The sequence below is a fragment of the Camelina sativa genome, chromosome 12 (genome assembly GCF_000633955.1).
Source record: "Camelina sativa cultivar DH55 chromosome 12, Cs, whole genome shotgun sequence".
NCBI lineage: Eukaryota > Viridiplantae > Streptophyta > Magnoliopsida > Brassicales > Brassicaceae > Camelina > Camelina sativa.
In genome coordinates this window covers 27,032,099-27,057,178 of record NC_025696.1, presented here as the reverse complement: position 1 = coordinate 27,057,178, position 25,080 = coordinate 27,032,099, and the positions used below count along the sequence as shown (strand labels likewise).

Sequence of the window (25,080 nt, the reverse complement as noted above, 5' to 3'; positions counted from 1 at the left end):
AGTCTTTACTTTTTACAAATTCAACCAATCAGAAACAATACTGCATAATATAAAATATTAAACTAATTTAAAAGTTGCATTGAAATTTGAAAGCATCCTATATTATGAAACAATAAACTTCTCCAAAACATCCTATATTTTGAAACGGAGAAAGTATAGAATCACATTAAAATTTGGGACGGTAAATCGTCATACTTATATGGAACCACATCATTCAATAGATGTCATCAACATCTGCAGTGCTGGCCCGAAGGTCTATGAAGCCTAAAGCAGAACCGAAAAATGATGCCCTTAATCCCAATTAATATTTTTAAATCCCAACTAATTTTTTTCTAAACTTAAAAAAATAAAATTTCAGTATAAATTTATACACCAAAAACACAAGCAATCTACAAAACAACACATCATGAGCAATCTACGAAGATTATATAAAAAATTTAGTACAATCACTTTGATCTTTGAATTACATTCAAGTTTTAAATTGTAGCAAATTAGAATATTTCAAGTATGAAGTGTCTGAGAATCTGAGAATCCACCATATGCTAAGTTTGACTGACGTTTCGCTTACAAAGTTTTTGTTTCTTTTTTAAGAAGGAAGAAAAAAACATAAGAAAACAGAGAAAAAGTATAGGATTAATTGTAGAAGAAAAAGAAAACATATTGGAAGAAGAAGAGGAAGGACGGGGATTTTTGTATTCACTAGTTCATTAGTATAATTGATATAAGGAAATGTAGATAAAAAGAATATTTTGGATTAGAAAAAATAGGGAAAAAGATCGTTTTACGTATATATATAGTTGTATACTTGTATTTAACGTGGGGCTGGTTTGAACCCAGTACAAGTGACTGAAAATCAAACAAAAGAAGCCACTACACCAAAGGGACACATGGAATCTGATGCCCCTAAAATATTTATAATATTTGGCGCCTAAAGCCCTTGCTTCATGAGCTTTAGGTCAGGACCGGCACTTGTTACATCCGCAAACAAGACCATCTCCACTGCGTTGCTACAAGCGTAGCAAAGATGCATTTACAAAGTGTAAAGAAGGTTTCATTGAGGAACAACTGTTTCACCAGATTTGGTTTTCAACAAGGTAGGTGTTGAACAATGTGAGAAACATGGCACAAAGTTTGGTAATCCAGAATCTGAAATGGACGATTCCTTCACTAGTGTTGGGTGGCGAATTAGCTTTCTCATTATTCCAGTTTGCAACTTGGTTTGTTGTCTCTCTGTGTCTTGCGCCTCAATCTTTTTCTGATACAAACCACGAGACTTGCGTCTCAATCATTTGGGCCGATACACTAATTTGTGTGGCCATTCTAACTTTCTCGTGGGCCGGTAACAAACCGAAACACCAATCTAAAGTGGTACCTAACAAACCGTATTACCTACCGGACACAACTCAACCGGCCACTTGTTCGGCTTAGGTTTTCATTAATAAATACTATTTTCCAGGTTTGGAAACAGCTTATACGTTTTGACAAAATTTTATGACGTGGATCCAAGTAGCAGAAAGCTCACATGTAGTTGGATCTGATCTATGAGACTATGACCCACGAAGCTACCATAAATCCACTTTCTCATTATCCTGACAGATATATCTTCCATTATTACATGTCAGATTTTTAGTGGACTAAACAAAAGAAATAAATGCAATCCTTATTTTATTTGATTTCCAAAAATGGTTACTATCAATTTAGTATTACCGTATTCTTCTTAACTTGCAAATCAAGCTTAACAGATCTTGTATATTAAGAGTAAGATACTAAAATTTTGTTTTTTAAACTCGAAATTTAATAACTTTCTATTGTTGGAAAGCACCTTTAAGTGTATCCTTATTATTTACCATAATCAAATATGTTGTTTAAATCTTGTTTTACTTGAAAATCACGGTCAATAAAATATTGGTGAATCAAAGAAATAAATTATTTTTACACGTCAGAATTTCGTGGTTCCACTCAGTAGTCTTATTTTTAAGTAAAAAAACTACTGCTGCTGCCTTAGGCAGCCTGCCTACTGGTCTAATTGCTTAAAAATTTGACCAACTCATCTTGTAATCACATTACTTTAAAGTTCAAAACATTGATAAAACGTGTAAGAACATATATGGATTTGAATGGAAATTACGTGTTCAGATTGTAACTGCATTTTTAATTTACGTCAAACGCACTTTTTAAATTATTTCTAGAACAAACTATTACATTTTATAATTCTTTTCACACAAGTTTCCTTTCCAGAATAATTTAGGTTAATTTTTTTTTCCCTATTTTCTGTTTTCCGGTCTGAATTTTGGAATTGTTTGTCTATTTATGCAGGAATCTTTTTAAATAAATCCAAGAATATATTTTCACTATGTTTGGAAAAAAAAAAGAAAACCAAAAAATTCATAATTAAAACGGGAGAGAGAGAGTGACTAAGCCGTGCAAAAAGAAAAACTTATCCCCAATGAGTCATTGACACGTGTAAAAAGATGAGAACCGTACTCTTTTGCGTCGTACCAGATCCCACAAAAGGCGGGAAGGAAACCATCAAGAAAAGCACATTGCTGACGTGGAATCGAATATTCGAAAACGCAGATCCAGCTCCTTTTTTCCTCCTATCCCATTTTTCTTAATTACTATAAATACTCTGCAAAAAAAAACCCAAATCCTCACACAAACATTTTTCGAAATTCCTAATCTACCCTCTCTCTTTCTCTTTGCTCGTGAGAATGGCTCTTAGAACTGTGCTCGTCTCCGACGTCCCTAGCCTCCCGGAGTCCGTTTACGGACTATCCGAAGGTATGATTTATCTCTCTGTTCTTGAGCTATGTCGTCGTCGTTGCTGTTATTTTTTTTCTTTCTTTTTACTCAAGTTCTTGTTTTTGATTACAACAGGTTTAGAATTGAGCAAACCGAACTCGTTTAGGTTACCGGGTTTCTCGGTGATCGGACATAGAGGAATCGGTATGAATGTGTTGCAATCCTCTGATCGGAGGACGAGAGGTGTTAAAGAAAACTCAATTCTGTCATTCAATTCCGCCGCCAAGTATCCTATCGATTTCATTGAGTTCGATGTTCAGGTTGGTTCTCCGAATCTTTGATTTGATGTTGAGGTCATGAGGTCAGAGGGGGTTTCCATTGGGGTTTATGTTTTTTAATGGAAGAAGATGCTGATTTCGATTTTTTTTCTTTCTTTGGGTGGGGTTTGTTGGAAGAAGATGCTATTTATAGTTTCTTAGAAAATTGATATGAAAAAAATAAAATAAGAACAAGAAGATTTGAAGAGAAACGAGAGATGGCCAATAGAAGAAAAGTGAAAAACGACAAAAGCTTTGTGTGGTTTTTCTTTTGCAGGTGACAAAAGATGATTGTCCTGTCATTTTCCATGATGACTTCATCTACTCTGAAGAAAACGTGAGTCTTCATCTTCTTCTTAGATCTTTGTATTTTTTGTTTCTCTGGATCTTTGTGGGCTTGATGGATCTGGTGTTTTTTTTTTATTTGGTTCAGGGTATTGTTAATGAGTGTAGAGTGACGGATCTGAGTCTGTCTGAGTTTCTTCTTTATGGACCTCAGAAGGAAACTGAGAGAATTGGGAAGACCCTTATGAGGAAATCCAAAGAGGGAAAGGTTTTGAAATGGGACGTTGACTTGGATGATTCCCTTTGCACGTTGCAAGATGCTTTCGAACAAGTTGAACAAACTCTGGGGTTCAATATTGAGTTGAAATTCGATGATCATATCGTCTATGAACGAGAGTTTCTTGTCCATGTCTTGAGAGCAGTTCTGCAGGTATGCCCCAATACTAGCTCCCTTATTCCTCCTAATTCTCATAGGTTCCAATAGAACCAATTGTTAAAAAAATGCTCAATTTCTGATAATGTGTGACATCAAATTCCGCTCTTAATGGAAATTGAATGAGAAAGGTCTCTACAATGCATGCTAGTCGAAGGTGGATTTGGATAGATTAAGACTTGTTAACTTATTATTTTAAGACATCATAAGCCTTACTTAGCGACTTTTTGTGTTAGACCTTAGAATTACAGAGAAGCTGCTTATCTTTGGTATTGTAATGCTCTTGAACTTCTTCTGTTTTCTTATTCAATTCTGTGCACAAACTATAGGTGGTCTCTGATTATGCTAAAGACAGACCAGTGATCTTCTCAAGTTTCCAACCAGATGCAGCAAAACTTGTTAAGGAACTGCAGAGCTCTTACCCTGTATGTTCCATTCTCGTTCTTTCCTCTGATAAATGCCAATAATTTAACTTAAGATCTTAGCCATTATTAATGAATGTAGAGTGTCCTAATTTAACAATGTTTTCTGAATTGAAACCAGGTTTTCTTTCTGACTGATGCGGGGAATGAGATTCATAATGACGAGAGAAGAAACACACTCGAAGAAGCCATTAAAGTTTGCTTGGAAGGAGGTCTTCAAGGCATTGTTTCAGAGGTAAAAGGAGTGTTCAGAAACCCAGCAGCCATTGCCAAGATCAAAGAATCTAACCTCTCTCTCCTCACATATGGCAAACTCAAGTAAAGCTTCCTTCACTTTTCTTATGTACAACCAATCAATCTATGACTAATGTCTAAATGCTGTTGGATCCGATCATTGATTAGATTTTATATATTGTGTTGCAGCAATGTGGGAGAGGCTGTGTACATGCAATATGTGATGGGGATTGATGGAGTGATTGTAGATTTTGTTGAGGAGATTATCGAGTCCACGAGACTCATGATGATAAGACCACCACCATCATCGTCATCACCATTGCCATCACCTTCCAAGGATAATGATGGTGTCATTACAAGACCTGAGTTTTCACAGAAGGAGATTGCTTTTCTTCTCAAGCTTCTCTCTCAATTGATACAAAATTGATGATCTTCATTCTCTGCTTTTTCTTTTTCCCCAAGTTTCTTTTTAGGGTTTGTTTTCCTTAATAATTTTTTTTTTTAATTATTATCCTGGGTGTATTGCCCAATAGTTGGAACTGTAAATAATTTTATGTAATTTTCTTTCTTTCACAAGTGTTAATTTTTACAAAAGAAAATCAACTATTATTTATTATTCAGAAATTTTAGAAAATAATATATTTGATACATCAGCTTTGAAGTATAATTATATAGGTCGATCAGTGTTTTTAGTTTACTTTGATTTACATATGCAGTGTTCTTCTAAACAAGTCAAGATTATTCTTAAAACTATCCCCAATAAGAATTTGAAGTAATAATTGTTTTGTTCCAACCTTTACAGGATGCTTGAAGTTCCAATATTCAAACTACAACTCATGCTCTCACTCCTCTGCCTTAACAATGAAGAAAACAAAAAGACATTCGTTTCTCTTCAAGTATCAAATTCAAGAATCCAATTCCAGTAGCCACAACAGAAAGTCTCTTTTATACATACCCTAACCTAAAAAATTAACAACTGATTCACGATCGCTAAATTATAAACTTTCGTTCAACACAATCTTAATGTATTGATTTTGTTTCCATGCATGCTCTATTTAAACGTTTTCTACTACGTTTTCAGTTCTACTACAATTATATTTACCACTCAAGATCTGAATTCAGTTTTCATTGTAATTAGGTTTTATACCAACTACTGATTGATAGTACAATCAAATTTTTATTTGATCACTAATTCTAACATTGATTTGAATCGGAAAAAAAAAACTCAAATTTATCTGAACACAAAATTTAAGTTTATCTTCATTTTTTTGTTTAGTACGGAAACATCAAACAAAATAAAATAATATATATAAAAAACGTTTTAAAATATATTTAGGAACATTAAAAATAAAATAACAGTAGTTTGAGCTTTCGATTGTTAACTATTTTAAATATAATAAAATGTACAAACTCAAAAATTGTGTTATGTAAATATTCCATTCTGATTTAAGTAAATAAAAAAAAAGTAAAAATTGTGTTATGTAAATATTACTCTATTAATAGTTACCATTAACGATCGATGCATGCGTGGCGTGGTGTTATCTTATTCAATTTTTTTTTTTTGTTTTTAAAAAGGAAAAATCATTCTTCCTAGTTTGATTAGGAATAGGAGAAGCTATCTTTGTTCCGACAGTATATATAGATGATCACAGTCTAGTTCGCAACAAACATATCTTATAGGCAGCTTCGGGTTCAACCTACCAAACTCCTCGACACAACAAAAAAAAACATCCCTCAGATATTTCACACGCTTTGCGGCAGATCTCATCAACATACAACCCTGGCGGTCGATACTTTATTTAACGTTTTTTACTTTATTATTGCAATGGGGCCTGTAACATACAACGACCTGCCAATAGGGATGAGGTTTCGTCCTTCAGATTTGGAGATGGCAGTTTATTTCTTGTACAAGAGAGCTTTCGGACAACAGATGAATGCTCGTATAGTACCTGAAGACTGTCATGATATCTTCTCAAGACATCCTCATGACTTGCCTGGTGAGACTAGCTTCCTCCCTCCTCTCCGCAAGGGTTTTAATGAGGTTGTTTTATTCTGAATTGTATCAAAAATATGTTCTGTTTTGTTGTCTTATTCCTTGTTTTCTTGAATCAGCAGCTTTGTTTTTTTTTTTTGTGAATTTGCTAATCTTTGTTATGTTTTGTTTTTGTTCTTCTTTCAGAGTATGAAAAGGAAGATGAGCATTGGTACTTCTATCGGAAAAAATCTAAAAGTCCTACCAAGTCTTATAATCTCTGGATACCAACTGGAGAAGAAACGGAAGTGTTGGATCCAAAGAAGAATGACAAATTAGTCGGTATCAGACATTCATTTGCTTTCATTGAGAACGAAAAAGAAGAATCCGAAAATAACGGTTTGCCTGAGGAAGAAGAAACTCCAGAATACAATTGGTACTTGGATGAAATTAGTCTGCCATTGACAGTTACTGAAACTGATTGGACTTTGTGCCACGTCTATTGCAAGAATACCAAACCTGAGTTTGTAAGTTTGCCTGTAGTCCCATACGAATCCGAATCCGACTCTGAATCCGAGTCGGATCAATCGGAAGACGAAGAAGAAGAAGAAAAAGAAAAAGAAGAAAGTGTAGAGAAGCCTGCAGAGACATTGAACCTTGTTAAAGAAAAAAAAGACGAAACTGTTCTTCTTCCTCCACCTCCTGCTTCACCTTAAGGCTTCTTCATCGATCACATGGTGCTTTGGTCGTTTTATCAAGTGTTCATGAGCGCAGCTTTGGTGCCTTTTTATAATATTTAATTTATTCAATCTTTTGAAGACAAATTATTTTTGTTTGGACGTTTAATACCTCATCTTTTTTGGTTGGAAGAAAAATATTTCGATTAATTAAAACGGGTGATTTAATACGCAAAAAAATAAATGTTGTTATAGTCATTTAAAATTATTTTTAAATTGAAATAGTAAAAATAAAAAGGGAATTTTGTTTTTGTCATAAAATCAGAACTATTAAAAAAAGAAAAAAGACGAAGTATTAAACGTCCTCATAAAAAATAAATGAAGTATTTTTAAGCTTTTTTTTTCTGTTTTTGATTTGGTATATGGAACAATTTTTATGAAAAAATGAAGAGATAAAAAAGTTTTGGAATCAGAATGAAAATGCAGAAACAGAATCACATCAAAAATAATAATAATAGCTCTTGGTATCATCATCAAAAAGAGTATTAGATTCTCTTTAACACTTATGAGAACCTGTACTTATGCAGGTAGAGGGTAATAAAGATAAGTGTTGCATACATAAATCTTTATTACCCTTGGTATCATTCTTGTCAAAACCTGTACTTATGTATGCAACACTTATCTTTATTACTCTCTCTAGCTGCATACATAATAAGTACATGCATGTATTGTCTCTCTGGTTTGGTTTTTTTTTTAAAGATGTTATGTTTGTCTCATTTCAGTTTCCGTTAACATCACTTGCTCGCTGATGGCTCATAGTAATCACCCGCCTACCTTGCTAAAATTGCGCTCATATTTTAGAAACTACATGATAAATCGTCGTAATCTATCCCAAAAATTTGCGAAGGTAGAAAGATATATTCATATAAGAGATATGATTAGTCAATTTGAAAATTAGAATCCAAAAATAAAATCAAAAATATTTTTGACCATCTTAAAAACATTGTTTTGGGTCAAACATTGACTCTTTTTTTATTTCTTCTTCTTCCTTCTTCCGCCTTTTGTCATAAATCTTTGACTTTGACTTTTCTCCAGTCTCGGCATCTCTTCTAAGATTAGGCCACGTGTTAAATCTCTTATCTGAACCGTTCATCTTGTTAACACGACGCGTATCATTTTTTATTTTATTTTCTCTCTCCCAATCTTTTTGGTCTCGTCTCCGTCTTTCTGTTTGTTTCTTTCTTCCGATCTGTTTTTCCTTCTTTGACCAGGAAAACAAACTTTCTTTTACCATTTCTTCTTCTTCAATGTCGTTGAACACATCCTAAAGATACTTGACAAAAATCTCTCACTCCCTTCGTCTCTCTTCTCTCTCTCTCTCTCTTTAGACAACTCACAAATTTTAGCGAAATCATCGAGCGCTTCGTGATTAGGGTTTTTGTTTTATCGGGGGAGATATAGATATGATGAAAGCTTCGTTTGGAAGGTTAAGGAGATTCGCATTGCCTAAGAGCGATGCGATTGATGTTGGAGAGCTTTTTCCCACCGCTCAGATTGAAGGTCTTGCTCGTGCCGCTAAGGTTATTTTATTCACTGTTTCTCACAAATGTTCGTTCTCGGGATTTTTTTTAAGTAGGGTTTTGATGTTCTTCGTACTTCGATCGAGTTTTTGTGACTCAATAACATAATTGGATTTTTTTTTAGGATTTACATTTATAGAAAGTTTGTTCATTAGTTTCTACTTTTATAGATATTTCTTATGGAGGAATTGAGAATTGAATTTTATATTAGTTATGGTAAGAGAATTGATATTGTAACTGATGCTACTTTGTTTGCTTGTTTCATGAATTTAGAACTGGAGGAAAACATGAATTTTTTTTGTCATTAAGTTATGAATTTTAGCGATTTGGTGATGCTAATAGTCTAAGTTATTTTGTTTTCAGGATATGCAGGACATGCGAGAAGGTTATGATAGATTACTTGAGGTAGCTGCTGCGATGGCTAATAGCGCATATGGTAAACTAAGCATTCCAATTTTTTTTATAAATCTTTCACTTTTCTAGCTTCTTGTATGAATTTGGATGCTTGATGTTCTCTAACATTGTAAGTTTAGAACTGTAATGCGAATGGTTCAGTTTAGGGCCTTTAGGCGCTTGCAAGTTGCAATACCTGCGAGCTCCATTGGATTGAATTAACTTTCATTCACACAATTACTAGCCTCATTGATGTTTTCGATAAAATAGTCACCATGCTAAATCTTCATTTCCAAGTGTCTTCAACATCTCCCATTAAGTAACTTTTTTGTTAACTCTGAGAAACCTTTGTTGATTTTTTAGGGGTTCTTTTATATTTTGTGTTCATTCTATTCACATATGAACATCAGTGTATTGTTAGACTTGATCATTTTTCTATTTTCTTTCGTTTGGTATTTTCAGAGTTTTCTGAATCCTTGGGTGAAATGGGATCATGCTTGGCACAAATTGCTCCTCATAATGATCAAGAAACTGGTAAGCTTTCGTAGATTCGGCTTTCATATAAGTTTGTTTGTCATGTTTCCATCATCAGTGTAACATTGTTTCTTCTGCAGGTGGAATTCTGCTAATGTTAGGTAAAGTTCAGTTTGAGCTTCAGAAACTCGTCGACACTTATGTAAGTTGTATGTTGCAACCTTGTACTTTTCATGAACCAAATATGTATAATTATTATGAACATAACTGAGGAAGTTCTTGTTTCACTCTTTCTTCAGCGTTCTCAAATATTCAAGACCATTACACGACCATCAGAGTCACTTCTCAGTGACCTTAGAACCGTCGAGGTATGCCCTAGCTTTAGTCTTTTGAAGTCAAGAGTTTATATGAAAGCCAGAAAATTTATCGGTTCAACCTTGTAAAGACCACTTATATTCTCATCTTTTCTTGTCTCTCCCTCTCAGGATATGAAGCAACAATGTGAAGAAAAGAGGTCAGTTATTTTCTGCAATGTAGTTTTTTATTTTCTTGGTTTTGGTTTGATATAATCTTGCCTTAACCTCTGAGTCTTACTTACAGAGACGTCGTTAAGCACATGATTACGGAGCATGTGAAAGACAAGGTACAACTGAAAGGCAGTAAAGGGGAAAGACTTATTCGCCGTCAGTTAGAGACTGCCCGTGATGAGCTACAAGATGAGGCGACTTTGTGCATTTTCCGATTGAAATCTCTAAAGGAAGGACAAGCTCGCAGTCTCCTCACACAAGCTGCCCGCCATCACACTGCTCAGGTACAATATGAATAAGATGACTATTCTCTGTCAGAAACCGATCTTCAATTGCTCAATCAGTGTCTCTGCCGTGCTTTCTTACAGATGCATATGTTCTTTGCTGGTCTAAAATCGCTGGAGGCAGTAGAACATCAAGTCAGATTTGCTGCGGAAAGACAACACATCGACTGTGAGCTCTCTGATCATGGGAACGAAATGGAATGTAGTGAGGATAATGATGATGATGACCGACTTGTTAACAGAGATGGAGAACTAAGTTTTGACTACATAACAAGTGAGCAGAGAGTAGAAGTTATATCTACACCACATGGATCAATGAAGGTAATTTGAATTTTAAAATGAACCTGAAACAGGGAAAGAGAAACTTTACCGATGAAATAACAGAATCTCATTTTTTGCCATTTCCATATAGATGGATGACACAGATCTCTCATTTCAACGCCCTTCACCTGCAGGATCAGCAACAGTATGTTATTTTCTTGAATCTTATATCAGATTTAACATTTTTTATGTCCTTAAAAATTTGTTAACTCTCAATTGTATGAGAATTGCATGAGTGATTCGGTGTTGAAGTTATACTCTCTGCTGCAGGTAAATGCAGATAATAGAGAAGAGCACCAGCACCCAATTTCAAACCGAGATCGCAGAACGAGCAGCCATTCAGCACCTTTGTTTCCGGAAAAAAAATCTGATATAGCGGATAGATTGATGAGACAGATGACGCCATCTGCAAATGCTTACATATTACCAACTCCAGTCGATTCAAAGTCCTCGTCAATCTTCACAAAACCCGTCACCAAAACAAGCCACAGTGCAAACTTATGGCATTCTTCTCCGCTAGAACCGATAAAAACCGCTCATAAAGATGTGGAAAACAACCTCTATTCCCGTCTTCCCCGTCCTTCAGAACACGCATTTTCTGGACCGCTTAAACCATCCTCGACCCGTCTTCCAGTTCCAGTTCCTGCTCAGGCTCAGTCATCTTCTCCAAGGATCTCTCCTTCCGCTTCACCTCCGCCTTCTTCTTCTCCTCGGATCAACGAACTCCATGAGCTTCCAAGACCACCAGGTCAGTTTGCACCGCCACGACGCTCGAAATCTCCTGGTCTGGTTGGTCATTCGGCGCCATTAGCGGCTTGGAATCAAGAAAGAAGCAATGTAGGTGTGTCAACCAACATTGTAGCATCACCACTTCCGGTTCCACCACTTGTGGTAGCGAGAAGCTTCTCTATACCTTCTAGAAACCAGAGAGCCATGGTTCAACAACCCTTGCCGGAGAGGAACCAAAACAGAGTAGCGTCTCCACCACCTCTGCCTCTAACTCCAGCGTCTCTGATGAATCTCAGATCGCTGTCTCGGTCTCAAGTCGGAGAAGTTGCTCACAGTGGACTAATTAGAGGTAACGGAAACAAAACTAACTTGTTCTTTCTGTAACTTATCTTCATCATTAACGATTTGAAGACATAATTTGTTTATATTATAAACGCAGGAGTAAAACTGACTGAACACTACTGACGCTGTAACGTCGCATTTGGTCAAAACGTTAGTTGTAGAAAGAGACATACGTACGCGAGTAAATATAGAAGTCAATATTTTGTAATTCTTTAGTTGTTGAATCTCCTAATATGTCCTTATTAGCCTTCAGATTTCTTATTTCACTTTGATACCAATGTTAACGTAAAAATTAGTTCTTTACTTCTGAAAAATAGGATAAAAAGAGTTTTAAGGGGAAATGATAGGATACTACCTTTCTCCAACCAAGAAACTAAAGAAACCTTACAAAATCCATCGATTTCACCTTTAAAGAAGAAAGTAGACATTTATCTTATTTGAACAATACTTGGGTTCATCCCTAGGGGTGAACCTCTCCATTCACCCCTAGGGGTGAACCTCTCCATTCACCCCAACCTCTCCATTCACCCCAACCTCTCCATTCACCCCATTATAAAATAAGGAAATAAAATCTGTATACATTATTATAAAATTTAAACTGTTCTTTAATAAACCCAAACCGATATATATAAAATCTAAACCCTAACCATCTCATTTGTGAACCCAAACCGACATATAATTTCGTTCTTCTTTTAAAATCTAAACCCTAACCATCTCATTTGTGAACCCAAACCGACATATAATTTCGTTCTAATTGTAAAATCTAAACTCAAACCCAAACCGACATATATATTGTAAAATCTAAACCCTAACCATTTCGTTTGTAAATCCAAATCGACATATAATTTTATTCTAATTTTTAAAATCTAAACCAAGCCAATATTTAACTTTCCTTAATTAAAAGTATACAGAATATGTTTCCTTAATTTGGTTTGCTTTTTAATTTAATTTTGATTTATTTTTTAAATGAAATATTAGATGGAAAATTATGATTGGCTGAGAGAAGAAAGGGTGAATGGAGGGGTTCACCTCTAGGGGTGAACCTAAGTATTTATCATCTTTTTTTGAGTTTATAAGCTAAAGTTTATTTAATTTCTAATATGTGTTACACAGAAAAAGGAAAGTGAAAATGACAGTAACATGATCAGAGAGAGTATTGGCTGGCCGCTGGAGAAATGTGTTTACCGGATAACACGTGAAGATGGCTAGGAAAATGGGCCTAATTTACTATCCGGCTCACTTAAAGAGGATAAAATACCTAACTTGTACAGCTTCTCGCTCTACCCTTTATTCTTTGATTTAATCGGAGTTTTTGTATTTTAAAAGCTTTATTCGAGTATTTTGATTTCAAGTATATAATTTGCATTGTAAACTAATTTTTTTAATTTATTAAGTTTCAGTCTTGAGATCGATCGTGATTTTGTGACTGTGCGCATGAGACTGAAAAATTAATTATAAGTTGGATTTTTTTTTTTCTTTCGGTTCCCACTTTATAAAGAGACGAAAATAACAAATTTTGATTAATTAAGCAGCCGTTAGGGGAAAAAACGATTATTATGCGTTAAATGCCAAAATATTGGTATTATACAGTAAACACTACAGTTTCCAGAAATATCAAATTAAAAAAAAAAAAAAAAGAAAAAAAAAAAGGAAAAGAAAATGGGGAGCTATAGAATGGTGATGCGATGTTGGGATTTTATTTATAAGCGAAAGAGAAGAGACGAGACGAGACGGGACGTGAAGAGGAAGAGGTCTCAATCATCTACATTCTTCTTTTTTTTTTTTTCTCCCTTATTCGTTTGTATCCTTCGAATTCACTTTGTTGTTGTTCGATTTTGGGGGGTGTGGGATTGCGATTTTGGATTTTGGCGTATAGAAACGTTTTTTTTTTTTTTTTTTTGCATCATCCTCAGATTCTTTGATTTTTTTATTGCTTCATCGGTGCGTTTCATCATCGATTCTTCTGTTTTTTTTTTTTTTTTTTTTTGCATCATCCTCAGATTCTTTGATTTTTTTATTGCTTCATCGGTGCGTTTCATCATCGATTCTTCTGTTTTTTTTTTTTTTTTTTTTTGCATCATCCTCAGATTCTTTGATTTTTTTATTGCTTCATCGGTGCGTTTCATCATCGATTCTTCTGTTTTTTTTTTTTTTTTTTTTTGCATCATCCTCAGATTCTTTGATTTTTTTATTGCTTCATCGGTGCGTTTCATCATCGATTCTTCTGTTTTTTTTTTTTTTTTTTTTTGCATCATCCTCAGATTCTTTGATTTTTTTATTGCTTCATCGGTGCGTTTCATCATCGATTCTTCTGTTTTTTTTTTTTTTTTTTTTTGCATCATCCTCAGATTCTTTGATTTTTTTATTGCTTCATCGGTGCGTTTCATCATCGATTCTTCTGTTTTTTTTTTTTTTTTTTTTTGCATCATCCTCAGATTCTTTGATTTTTTTATTGCTTCATCGGTGCGTTTCATCATCGATTCTTCTGTTTTTTTTTTTTTTTTTTTTTGCATCATCCTCAGATTCTTTGATTTTTTTATTGCTTCATCGGTGCGTTTCATCATCGATTCTTCTGTTTTTTTTTTTTTTTTTTTTTGCATCATCCTCAGATTCTTTGATTTTTTTATTGCTTCATCGGTGCGTTTCATCATCGATTCTTCTGTTTTTTTTTTTTTTTTTTTTTGCATCATCCTCAGATTCTTTGATTTTTTTATTGCTTCATCGGTGCGTTTCATCATCGATTCTTCTGTTTTTTTTTTTTTTTTTTTTTGCATCATCCTCAGATTCTTTGATTTTTTTATTGCTTCATCGGTGCGTTTCATCATCGATTCTTCTGTTTTTTTTTTTTTTTTTTTTTGCATCATCCTCAGATTCTTTGATTTTTTTATTGCTTCATCGGTGCGTTTCATCATCGATTCTTCTGTTTTTTTTTTTTTTTTTTTTTGCATCATCCTCAGATTCTTTGATTTTTTTATTGCTTCATCGGTGCGTTTCATCATCGATTCTTCTGTTTTTTTTTTTTTTTTTTTTTGCATCATCCTCAGATTCTTTGATTTTTTTATTGCTTCATCGGTGCGTTTCATCATCGATTCTTCTGTTTTTTTTTTTTTTTTTTTTTTTTTTTTTTTTTTTTTTTTTTTATTAATTTTGATGTTGCTGTAAGAGCTCTTCATTGTTTGATTTTGATCACACAAAATGTTTCCCCTTTGCAATCTCTCTGGGTTCATCTATCACCATCCATGATCCGCACTTGTGAATTCGATAATTTCTATAATGATTTGTGTGCTTGAGAATCTTATAAACTGATGATAGCCTTTATGAGAATGATTTTGATTTTTGTTGATGTATGTCGTTTGTTGATTTGTGACTTATTTGAATTTTATTTCTATACTATGATTCTTCATTGATTCTAAGCTTACGAATGGTTCTGGTTTTATATGATTAATGTTCCTTGATCAATGATCATCATCTCTTCTTACTCTTACAGCTTGTGTTTAGTGTGATGCAGCTCATGAATCTTTTAGATTAGTTTTTGGATTAGAGCCGTATTGTAATTGGATATGTTTTTGATTCTTCTTCTCCCATTTTGTTCATTTCAGGAGACTGTGACACCTATCAACTCTGTATTACTCGAATACTCAACATATATGCTGTAGGGAACTATAATCTTGTAAGTGATAAGGTCCTCTGAGCATTTCCATGGGTCTGCCACATACTGCTTCAAACGAGCAAGCAAATGAAGGTTTGTCTTCTGCTTCAAGTTGCAGCCTTTCTCAAAGTCTTCCTGTAAATACTACTTCTGGTGATTTAAGAGGGAATAATGAAGGAAGCCTCTGCTCCTTTACTGGAGGAGAATCTGATAGGAAAAATGCATTGAAATCTTTGGAGTTTAGAGATGATGACTTTTGGAGATTTCATGACACTCGTGCTGTTACTTCATTATCTGATCACCAACCGGCTTATGCCATGGATAAGGTTAATTTGAATCGAACTCAAGTTAGAAGGATAGTTGGTTTCGAGTCTAATGAATCTAGCTCACCGAGTAATGAATACACACGTATCACCGGTAATCGCACTGGTGCATCTAATGAAGTAGATATCACCGGTGGATCATTAGTCAGGAAACGGGTTAGCTCTCCTCTGAGTAAGCTTTTTCCTGAGAAATTTAGAGGTGACTCGCTCGATATCAGCCGTAGCAACCTACAGTTAACAACCAACACTCCTGTTGCACAAGATCATAAAAAGGCCAATGTCTCTGAGACATTATGTTTTTTTACCACTTCTACCTGCTCTGAATGGGGGAATGACTCGTCACACAGGGGTAAGCTTTCATCTACCGTTTTCACGGATGGTCCATTGCTTGACTCCAATGATCTGCATCCCACAAAAGATATACCTTACTTATATTCACCAGTACATGAAAGATCTCTAGTACCCGCTAAGCCATTACCATGTCATAAGAATATATCTGTCTCTCCTCCACTTTCTCTGTCACCTCTTGGGCCAAGATTTTCCGAGAGAATGAAAGCTCTCCAAGGGGGCCTAAATGGGAAGATTTTTGAAGATGGTGTTGGTTTAAGGAATACTGGTGAAGAAGCAGAGCTCAGGACTGGTCGTAGGTCGTTTGATGATAGTAATGGTATCCAGAGAGCCTTTTCAATGGATAGAGCTATTGAATCAGTTCCTACATCTCCATGTAAAAGGTTTAGTAGAAGCTTGAGTGGACGTCCCATTCAAAGGTCATTGGTTGGTTCTTTTGAAGAATCCCTCTTTTCAGGAAGATTCTCTTATGGGCAAACTAATCAGGTCTCACTCACACCAAAACCCATAAAAGATTCACAAAACCTCTTTGTTGTCAGAAACCGAAAAAATCATTAAGACATTTACATTTGATTCACTTTCTCTCATTTGTGTCTTTCTTTGTAGAAGATCGACGGTTTTCTTGCCATTCTTAGTATTGCTGGTGGAAACATCTCTCCAAAATCACAAAAGCTTCCATTCTCAGTTACAAGTGTTGGTGATGATTGCTTCTTACTGTACTATGCCTCCATAGATATCTCTGGAGGATCTTCGCAAAACAAATTATGGGGTCAGAAATTGAAAACCAACCAAAACAGTTCTGATGCTCAGAGCATTAATAGACGGCTTCGAATTCCTATGAAGGGTCGGATCCAACTGGTACCCTCTTGTCTCTGTCTTATTTGAAAAAGTAGGTTCTATCAATAATGAATTATAATTAGACTTATATGATGACTTATTCATGGTATGTTCTTCTGTTTTGCAGATTCTGAGTAACCCTGAAAAGACACCTCTTCACACTTTCCTCTGTAACTATGACTTAACTGATATGCCACACGGTACAAAGGTAACTTGAAACCTTCCCTCCCCTTGTTTCATTCGTTTGCTATTCCAATTTTAGATTTTGATTGTTCCTTGCGTTCGTGTTTATGTTGCGTTTACATTTACATTTAGTGTATATGTTTTCAAATGAACCGTTAGCTAGCTTTCAGCAAACTTAATTTTCAAAGTTTTACGTTTGCAATTAAGAAATCAATTTTATCTAAAAGATGCAATGATTGATCGAAGTCTTGTTTCATGGTCAGACCTTCCTGCGCCAAAAGGTTACTCTGGCCTCCTCTGTTCTGACCAAAGCCAACAAATCTACAGATAGAATAGACCAAAGTCTTGCAAATAAAGGTAGTGAAGGATCTGAGTCAGTGGATGAATTGCATTCGCCGAATGAGTGTGGGAACAAGAATTGTCGTGAGACGTACAGAGAAACAGGAAAACGCTGTTCAAAATCCGGAGTCATACGCTACGCTCTACATCTAAAATTTATTTGCCCGTTACGCAAGAAAGCCACAAAATTAGGTCAGAAGAAAAGCTTGGATGCAGCAGACGATGGAGAGAGGAGATTCTATTTGTATAACGACTTGAGAGTTGTGTTTCCTCAACGCCACACTGATTCTGATGAAGGAAAGGTATCTTTTTAGAATTTTTTATTCAAACGTCATTTGGTAAAATCTCCTTTTGAACGCAAACGCAAAACGCTGATGTGGTTTTTGAAATTGCAGTTGAATGTGGAGTATCATTACCCAGAAAATCCAAGATACTTCGACGTGTAACCAATTGAGTCTCTCTGCTTCCTAGCTAAATCGTTTTCTGCTTTAGCTTTTGTTAGAAGAAAATAAAAGAACGTTGTACATATCAAATAGAGAATAGTCATCTATCATCTATATAGCCATACCAAGTAGGTTTCACTTTCAGTAATGGCTGACCTACTTTGTAGAGAACACTACTGTAAAAAACGAAAACATGCAATTTTATACATCTGCTAATGTTTTAATAAAAAAAAAAAAACCCCCGACTACCTGACTTACACATTAACTAACAGCCATACACACTTTTAAAGTTATAAATACATACCCAAATTTACGAGTTTTTATTTTTCTTATCACACAGCTAAATCAGGTGTCCTGTAGATATACTAAATTTAGTGATCTCGTAGATCAAAGGTTGGGATTTGGGAAGAGAAACCATGAAGGAGGTAATATAGCGACCTCGGCAGAATGTTTCTGTAAGGATCAGTTTCTCTTTTGGTCTTCAAATAGGTCATACACTTTTCTACCTCAGACTTGACCTGCAAGTAAACCTCATGAGCTTTCTCTTTATCACTTAGCTCTTTCTCTCTACCTTCTGTTTCTATTGGTTTCCCAAAGTATACATAAAACCGTCCCGGAATCTTGGGAATTATCCCAGGCACATGCAAATCTTGTTTTCCCAGTTCCCCTTCTTCATCGTTCCTAACCATAAATAATAATCATCACTAGATTCAGAATCAAATGTTATATGATTAAGGTTCATCTGATTATTTCTAACAGAGTCGATAAAAGAACATACCTCAAGTTAACAGAGTCTTGTGTTATCTCTTCAATAAGATTCTTCAAGAAAGGGATCTTCATTTGATCATTGTAATCTAAAATCATCTGAGATTCATTCCATTGTAACAGAGGAGAGTTAGTCCAAACCCGATTGAAACAAAAGGAGCCTCAAGAGTATATTAAAACTAGAACGGAAAAAGAGATTTCTTACTTCGAAAAGATCATCTTCTCCAACAACTCCAAAAGGAATGATTTTTGCTCCAAATTTAGATGCGATCCTTACAAACTCCGAGTGTTCTGGCCAAAACAACTTGTATTCTTCACCCTGTAAAATGTGTCTTTAGATATAAAAGCCTCAAAAAAAATTAAAACGAAGGCATATATGGAAATTACATCATCACCTTTCTGTGCAAAGCTTCACGGACACCACCAGGATACAAAGCCACATGAGCGTTTGAACGAAGTAGTTTGTAGAAATTCATACCCGAGACAGGAACTGCACCTATTATCCTAAATATGTCATACAACTGCATATCAGGGAGTTTTGAGCCTTTCTTTTTGGTAAACATCAATGGATGTGCCAGTCCTCGCAACAGAATGTTCCTTTCTTTCAAGAACTGAAGTGCTACTGCATGCAACTCCATACCAAGCAACATGTGATTTCCAACATATAGAACCGGTCCCTCTGAAGGTATTCCTGCAAGTGATCTTACTATTGCACCATTGTTTAGAGTTGAGAGAAAGACTGGGGAGGTAACAGCAGTTACCAATCTGGACCAGAGAAATTAAAAAAGAATACTACTTCAGTATTCGTTTGACACAGCAATTAGAGAAGTGATAAAATCTATGACACACAGATATTGATATGATAAGTGAGTCATTTTACCTTTGGGATTCTTCATACTCTTTGAACTCAAATGGGGTAGGCAGAATGTAATCTGAAATGTAATCAAGTGACTTCCCACGGCGATAATAATACGCACGCTTGATGATACTCACCAGATCTACGCCATCCTCCTGACATACATCAATCGAGCTGTATGTTATTAAAGCAAACATAATCTGTAAATTTGTTGGCTAGAAACTCGTAGAGACTAGATTTTCTTGTGAATTAATTAAATAGGACTCGCTGACATCAGGAGAAAGAGCTCCTTACCAAGAAGAAGAACTGTCCATTATTTTCAAACTCACGAACTTCACATCTTGGCAATGCACGGAGTCTTTCAATGTCTTCCTTGTTCACTAACCATTGATCACGTCCACTGCAATAACACAGCTTCCAACTCAGCTTCCAATTAACTAAGTTCATTACAAACAAACAAAGCACTGAAACTTCTACTTATATTCAGTAACGAAACAGAGAAGTTTACTAGTGTATGAACCTCAGAAGTATCAATGTTTGGGCGTTGACTGTGTCCATCTGAGAATTAGCAGAGGCTGAAGCAGACTTAAGCAATTGAAGCTTCCATAGAAGTGTGTCCTTGGGAAAGATTCTCATCAGAGTCTGTAAATTATTTGTTTTCGTGAGTTTATCTCATGACATGTAGCGAATGGCTACGGAAAGTAAAAGCGAATCAACAAGAATGATAGATACATATTGTTTGTCTTGCAGTTGCAGATCATAGTGTTGAACTAGTAATGTGCAAAAATAGAGTCTTACAGGCAGATTAGATGAAGTTGCAAAGAATTCTCCTAACAGCCCACTAGCCATCTGCGCGGCATCAGTTTCATTGAGCATGGTCTCGAACGTTTCAGTCAACGGCAAACCTATGTAATAGAAGTTATAAATTAAAACACGGTTAGTCCTGACTTTGAAGCAAAACCTGACACTGAAAACCCATCTTTGAGACAGAAATATTTAAGGCTCAGTCTTTGCATCTAATTTGTTTTTGCTTTAACACCGATAGATAGACGTGGAAGATATACAAAAGGGTTGAAACTTGACCTTGGTTAAATTCAAAATTCTCTGATATCAAGCTGGGAACTCCGTCAGGCACAATTTCCAGGAAGCCCAATAAAGATTGCAACATGAAGTTGTTGAAACGAGTGACTGCATCAAAAAAAGTGTATTTATTAGCACAACTGCACAAGATAAGATGTATACACTCCATGAGATCTACCAACTCAAATTCCCCAAAGTAAAAAGAGTAATAATGTTATGCTTTACCAACAAAGCTTATATATCATAAAACACTTCTCTGAGCTTGCTACATTGTGGTTTCATAAATAGCCCGAAACATCTTAGGACTCGAGATAAAACACAAAAAAATGATCTCAGTGATCCAGAGAAAAATTGAGTAGCCTTGTTTTAATTACCTGGATTAGCCAGGATCAAGACAAGATCAATGTCGGGGTTACTGGCAGCAACAACTAGAGCAAGAGAAGCTCCAATAGAATCTCCAACAATATAAATGGGTCTATTAGGAAAACGGTAGTGCTCTGACCTAACTGTCTTCTCAATGAGCTTCACAAGATCTGCAAAAGCCAACAGTAAGTAAGAGTTTCACCCACATACGAAACACTAAAATTTAATTGCTGAAAAAAGAAGCACCTCGAGCAGGAGTACGATCACTAACTGGAAAGTGAAGGCACCATATGTCAAATATCCTATGAATGATCAAAACATGATAATGACATGAGAAACTAAGAGTAAAACATTCACTAGACTTCTTCTTCTTTTGAAGTCAGTTCTTACTCCTTGCAGATAAATATTGAAGTGTTCAAACATTCAAATCTAAGGCTCTAAGGCAAATAAAGAAGAATGGATCAAACAAACAAGACTTACTCTCCAAGCCTCTTATGGTGGCGAATGAGCCCTAATCCAGTACCATCGATCCCTGCAATTTTGGAAAAACTAGTTTTCACAATTTCGATAATCATCAACCCAAATCAATCAGAAATCTCAGAAATCAATCAAACGAGAGCTATCGAAATCGAAAGAAACAGACCAGGTAAGTAGATAAGAAGAGGCGACTCTGGAGCGCGAGCGCCACATTCCAACGGAGAGAACCACCGAGGCGGACCACCATCTCCGCCGTCGTCTGGTCCGACGAAATCTCCAGCTTCCACCAAAAAATCCGTCAAACTCTTCCTCTCCTCAGGCCGTGCCACTTCCGTATACGAATACGGATTCACCGTCGCCTTCAACTTACCACCGATTCCGAATTCCCGATCCGTAAGGCGATCGTACGCGAAGGAGGTCAGTCGTCGGGTTAACTTCCAGTAAGCTCTCTTTGAAGCTGAGGAGGTGAAGGTGGGAGAGAGTTCATCAGTGATGCGAACTGTAACAGTACTCGTAATCGCCATTGACAAGTTTGATCGAAGGTCCTTTTTATTTATTTATTTATTTATTATTATTGTTGTTTTAGCTTCTTCATCTCTACTACTCTAATAGTAATAATATATATAATAGGTCGAACACGACAAGCTCGTGGCTCCTGCACTGCACACGAGAAAAAACCAAGTTATGATTTTTTTTCAGTTTGAATTGAATATTTTTCAAATTCTCAATTTTGGCTCGGTTTAGTTGGTGGAGGAACTTGCCTTAAATTCAATTATTGTAGCTGGTTCGGTCTTCTGATACAAATCGAATGGATTGGTTTTTACTTTTGGTTATCTAACTCAAGATTCATGTGGTTATCTAGTCAAGGAGATTTATGGATCTTTTATTCGAAGAATCTCATGGAATATGATTTTTCAGGAAAGGGATCTTCATTTGATCATTGTAATCCAAAGTCTCCTCTAGCAAGTCAGGCGATATTAGACCATATTATATTCAAAATATTGCAACATGAAGTTGTTGAAATGTGACTGCATCAAACAAGAGTGTATTATATATGAGCACAAGATGCACATGAGATTTACTCACTCACACAGATCCACCCCCAAATAGCAGACACCATTACCCTTTACACTTACCAAAAATAAGTCATAAGCTCTTTATAATTTAACTGTTCAAAGAGATTGGCTTAAACAGAAACATAGAAAAAATTAACCTAAAACATCATAATAACATTCCAAAAGCAGACCGAACTTGTTTTCCTTGTTGTTAAGTTAAGCAGAGAATCCTGTGTTAACAAGCTTTGCATAGAAACTTTGTTTCTTGATACCCAATTGCATGTCCTGAGCAAGCAATGCCTTCCACTCGTCGGTTAGCTCTTTCCTTTGTGTATCTCCAATGTTTTTCAAATTCCGAAGCAGCGATCTCTGTTGATAGCTACCTAAACTCCTAAACGATGCAGCCATCTCAAGTGCCTCTTGCAGAACATTCAAATCCTCAGACTTGTCTTTCTCACCATCATCAATCAGAACATGCTGCTCCCCACAAGGTACATCGTCCTCCTTCAAAAAAACAAGACAGCAAGTTACCAATTCGTCAGAGATGGTAGAGATAATAAGAAGAGACAGGTAAGAAGAGCACACACACGCATAGACTCACCTTTCTTTGGTCCATATAGTTCTCACAAGAAGCAGTTTTGGTATTGTTTCCACCCCATATGACCGTCGACAATTCAAAGATTTGTTTATCATCAGCATCATCAGTAAAAGAAATGATTTTTCTACCATTAGATCTCGCCCGATTAAATCTCCTCTTCATCTTGTTAATCTTATCTTGTAGCTGTCTCTTAGAGAAATCGGATTCCATGGAACCTCTGATACGAGTGTAAATCGCATTCCAGTCAGACATGTAGCTAGATTTGGTTTCCTTTTCATAGTCCACAATACCCTTTTATCCACCACCACAACAGCAACAACAACAACAAAAAGGTCACAACTTTATTAAGAAAACAGAGAAAAAAATAAAAGCCATTGAAATTACAAACCTTGAGGATGAGGAGCTCTCCGGCTTTAGTCCAGTTCAGCTTCCAAACACCAGAAGAAAAAAAAAATGTCTCCGTCTTCAGCTGCTGGCAGCAGCCTGCTGCTTTCTCTTTCCGAGTATCGCCTCTGTACCGGAGATTTCTTCGTCATCTTCATGCTTCATCGGGGGATGTTGGGGATTGTGTCGTATTACAAAGCAATCCGAGCTCGAGTCCTCACTGGATCCACTTCCTCGCTTCATCGGTAAGTGATCAAAGATCAAAACTTTTCCAAAGGTTTTAGAAATTTGGGTGATTTTGGACAAACCCTAGTTCTAGTTCTTCTAAGACTGAGAGTGTAAAGAAAGAGAGAAGCAACTGATCCAGCAACAAGCAGCGTTGTGGGAGTGGAAGTTTCTAGAGTCCAGAAAACCTTAAATGACTAAAATACCCTTTTCTCATATCTTTGGGATTTATAAAATGCACCAAAGGAAACAAAAAAAAAAAAAGTCTGAGGTCTTCTTTCTTGTTATTAAAATATTTCACCCAACACCCCTAAAGTTGAACAGCATTTACAAAATCATCCTAAAGTTGTAACTCAATTCCCAAAATATAATCCAAAATGTCTAATTACAGTGTAAACGTTAATAATAATGTGTTTTAAGTATCCAAAAACTTGCATGAGTGTCAATACAACACTTTGAACTGTTTTTGTAAGAGAGGTAATAATAGAGAACCCCTCGACAAAATTAGTGTTTTGTAGGGATCACAACATTCTTTTTTGATCTTCAAATAAGTCAAACATCTTTCTACCTCAGACTTGACCTCCAAGTAAACCTCATAAGCTCTCTCTTTAACAATGTAACTCTTTATTTTTGCCTTCAAAAGGAGGGTCTTCATTTGATCTTTGAAACTAGAGCTGTCAAAATGGGCGTCCACGTCCATTTTGACCCGTCCAATATTGTCCACTTTTATTTTGGACAAATAGGTGTCCGTGTCCATTAACGTCCGGTCCATTAACGACCATGCCCACTTATGCCCATTTTTTTATGGGCTTTCCATGGGTGTCCATTGGACAAAAATATAACAGATTTTGTAAAATGAGAAAAAATTGTGTAATTAGCTTAGAACATAAACATAAAACATAAAAGATGGATCCAAAAGCAATGATAAACATCCAAACATAATGATAAACATCCAAACACAATGATCAACATCCAAAACACAATGATAAACATCCAAAACACAATGATCAACATCCAAAAGCAATAAAGCAAACACAATGACACACATATTTCAAACTCCTTCTCCTTCTCCTTCTCCTTGTCCTTCTTTGCCTTCTTCGAATGGATCAACAATCTCTTCAAAACCTCTAAGTCAATTTCTAGCGCAAATTAGAGCTTGGACATTAGAAAGAAGGAGTGAACTCCGATACTTACTTAAAACTCGGCTTCCAATGCTGAATGATGATTCTGCAGCTACGGTTGTAATAGGGATGCTAAGGATGTCACAAGCCATAGAAGACAGTTCTAAATCTAAACCACGGCCTGCAATAACATATGAACCCTTGTGAATATCCAAAATAACACAAACTGAGACTCAAAACTTCGTTATATAGCTATTCGTTTCTAATCAAACCATAAACACAAAACAGATCCGGGAAGATAC

At 35.8% G+C, this 25,080-nt stretch overlaps 6 protein-coding genes across 10 annotated transcripts; 4 read left to right on the top strand and 2 right to left on the bottom strand.

Moving 5' to 3' along the window:
* Window positions 2,638–5,032, top strand: LOC104732690 (glycerophosphodiester phosphodiesterase GDPD2-like). The gene is made up of 7 exons (XM_010452267.2): window positions 2,638–2,781; window positions 2,878–3,062; window positions 3,337–3,396; window positions 3,493–3,774; window positions 4,107–4,202; window positions 4,321–4,517; window positions 4,623–5,032. Exons 1-7 carry the CDS (start codon window positions 2,712–2,714, stop codon window positions 4,858–4,860), a joined length of 1,128 nt encoding a protein of 375 aa, XP_010450569.1. The 5' UTR covers window positions 2,638–2,711; the 3' UTR covers window positions 4,861–5,032.
* On the top strand, window positions 6,095–7,178 carry LOC104732689 (NAC domain-containing protein 104-like). Its single transcript, XM_010452266.2, has 2 exons — window positions 6,095–6,430; window positions 6,613–7,178. Exons 1-2 carry the CDS (start codon window positions 6,259–6,261, stop codon window positions 7,119–7,121), a joined length of 681 nt encoding a protein of 226 aa, XP_010450568.1. The 5' UTR covers window positions 6,095–6,258; the 3' UTR covers window positions 7,122–7,178.
* On the top strand, window positions 8,318–13,144 carry LOC104732688 (uncharacterized protein At2g33490-like). Of its 3 annotated transcripts, none has more exons than XM_010452265.1 (11): window positions 8,318–8,662; window positions 9,026–9,098; window positions 9,518–9,589; window positions 9,670–9,731; window positions 9,829–9,897; window positions 10,015–10,043; window positions 10,130–10,340; window positions 10,425–10,661; window positions 10,753–10,806; window positions 10,932–11,739; window positions 12,846–13,144. In XM_010452265.1, exons 1-11 carry the CDS (start codon window positions 8,546–8,548, stop codon window positions 12,857–12,859), a joined length of 1,746 nt encoding a protein of 581 aa, XP_010450567.1. In that variant the 5' UTR covers window positions 8,318–8,545; the 3' UTR covers window positions 12,860–13,144. The 3 variants fall into 3 exon arrangements, with proteins under 3 accessions (XP_010450567.1, XP_010450566.1, XP_010450565.1); XM_010452264.1 differs by lacking the exon at window positions 12,846–13,144 and adding an exon at window positions 11,830–11,996; XM_010452263.2 differs by lacking the exon at window positions 12,846–13,144 and having other exon boundaries at window positions 10,932–11,789.
* LOC104732686 lies at window positions 13,372–18,002 on the top strand. Of its 2 annotated transcripts, none has more exons than XM_010452258.2 (6): window positions 13,372–13,483; window positions 15,332–16,538; window positions 16,659–16,910; window positions 17,017–17,097; window positions 17,336–17,713; window positions 17,807–18,002. In XM_010452258.2, the coding sequence occupies exons 2-6, from the start codon at window positions 15,432–15,434 to the stop codon at window positions 17,855–17,857; spliced, it is 1,869 nt and encodes a 622-aa protein (XP_010450560.1). In that variant the 5' UTR covers window positions 13,372–13,483; window positions 15,332–15,431; the 3' UTR covers window positions 17,858–18,002. The 2 variants fall into 2 exon arrangements, with proteins under 2 accessions (XP_010450560.1, XP_010450561.1); XM_010452259.2 differs by having other exon boundaries at window positions 13,374–13,483; window positions 16,662–16,910.
* Window positions 18,036–21,986, bottom strand: LOC104732687 (acyltransferase-like protein At3g26840, chloroplastic). 2 transcript variants are annotated; one of them, XM_010452260.2, is made up of 13 exons: window positions 21,562–21,986; window positions 21,399–21,450; window positions 21,165–21,220; window positions 20,930–21,088; window positions 20,559–20,663; window positions 20,274–20,380; window positions 19,996–20,117; window positions 19,770–19,875; window positions 19,500–19,630; window positions 19,015–19,384; window positions 18,825–18,938; window positions 18,633–18,718; window positions 18,036–18,535 (listed from the first exon to the last, which is right to left on the bottom strand). In XM_010452260.2, exons 1-13 carry the CDS (start codon window positions 21,917–21,919, stop codon window positions 18,226–18,228), a joined length of 2,076 nt encoding a protein of 691 aa, XP_010450562.1. In that variant the 5' UTR covers window positions 21,920–21,986; the 3' UTR covers window positions 18,036–18,225. The 2 variants fall into 2 exon arrangements, with proteins under 2 accessions (XP_010450562.1, XP_019089570.1); XM_019234025.1 differs by having other exon boundaries at window positions 21,399–21,467; window positions 21,563–21,642.
* On the bottom strand, window positions 22,331–23,578 carry LOC104732684 (GLABROUS1 enhancer-binding protein-like 3). The gene is made up of 3 exons (XM_010452257.2): window positions 23,437–23,578; window positions 23,052–23,339; window positions 22,331–22,954 (listed from the first exon to the last, which is right to left on the bottom strand). Exons 2-3 carry the CDS (start codon window positions 23,298–23,300, stop codon window positions 22,667–22,669), a joined length of 537 nt encoding a protein of 178 aa, XP_010450559.1. The 5' UTR covers window positions 23,301–23,339; window positions 23,437–23,578; the 3' UTR covers window positions 22,331–22,666.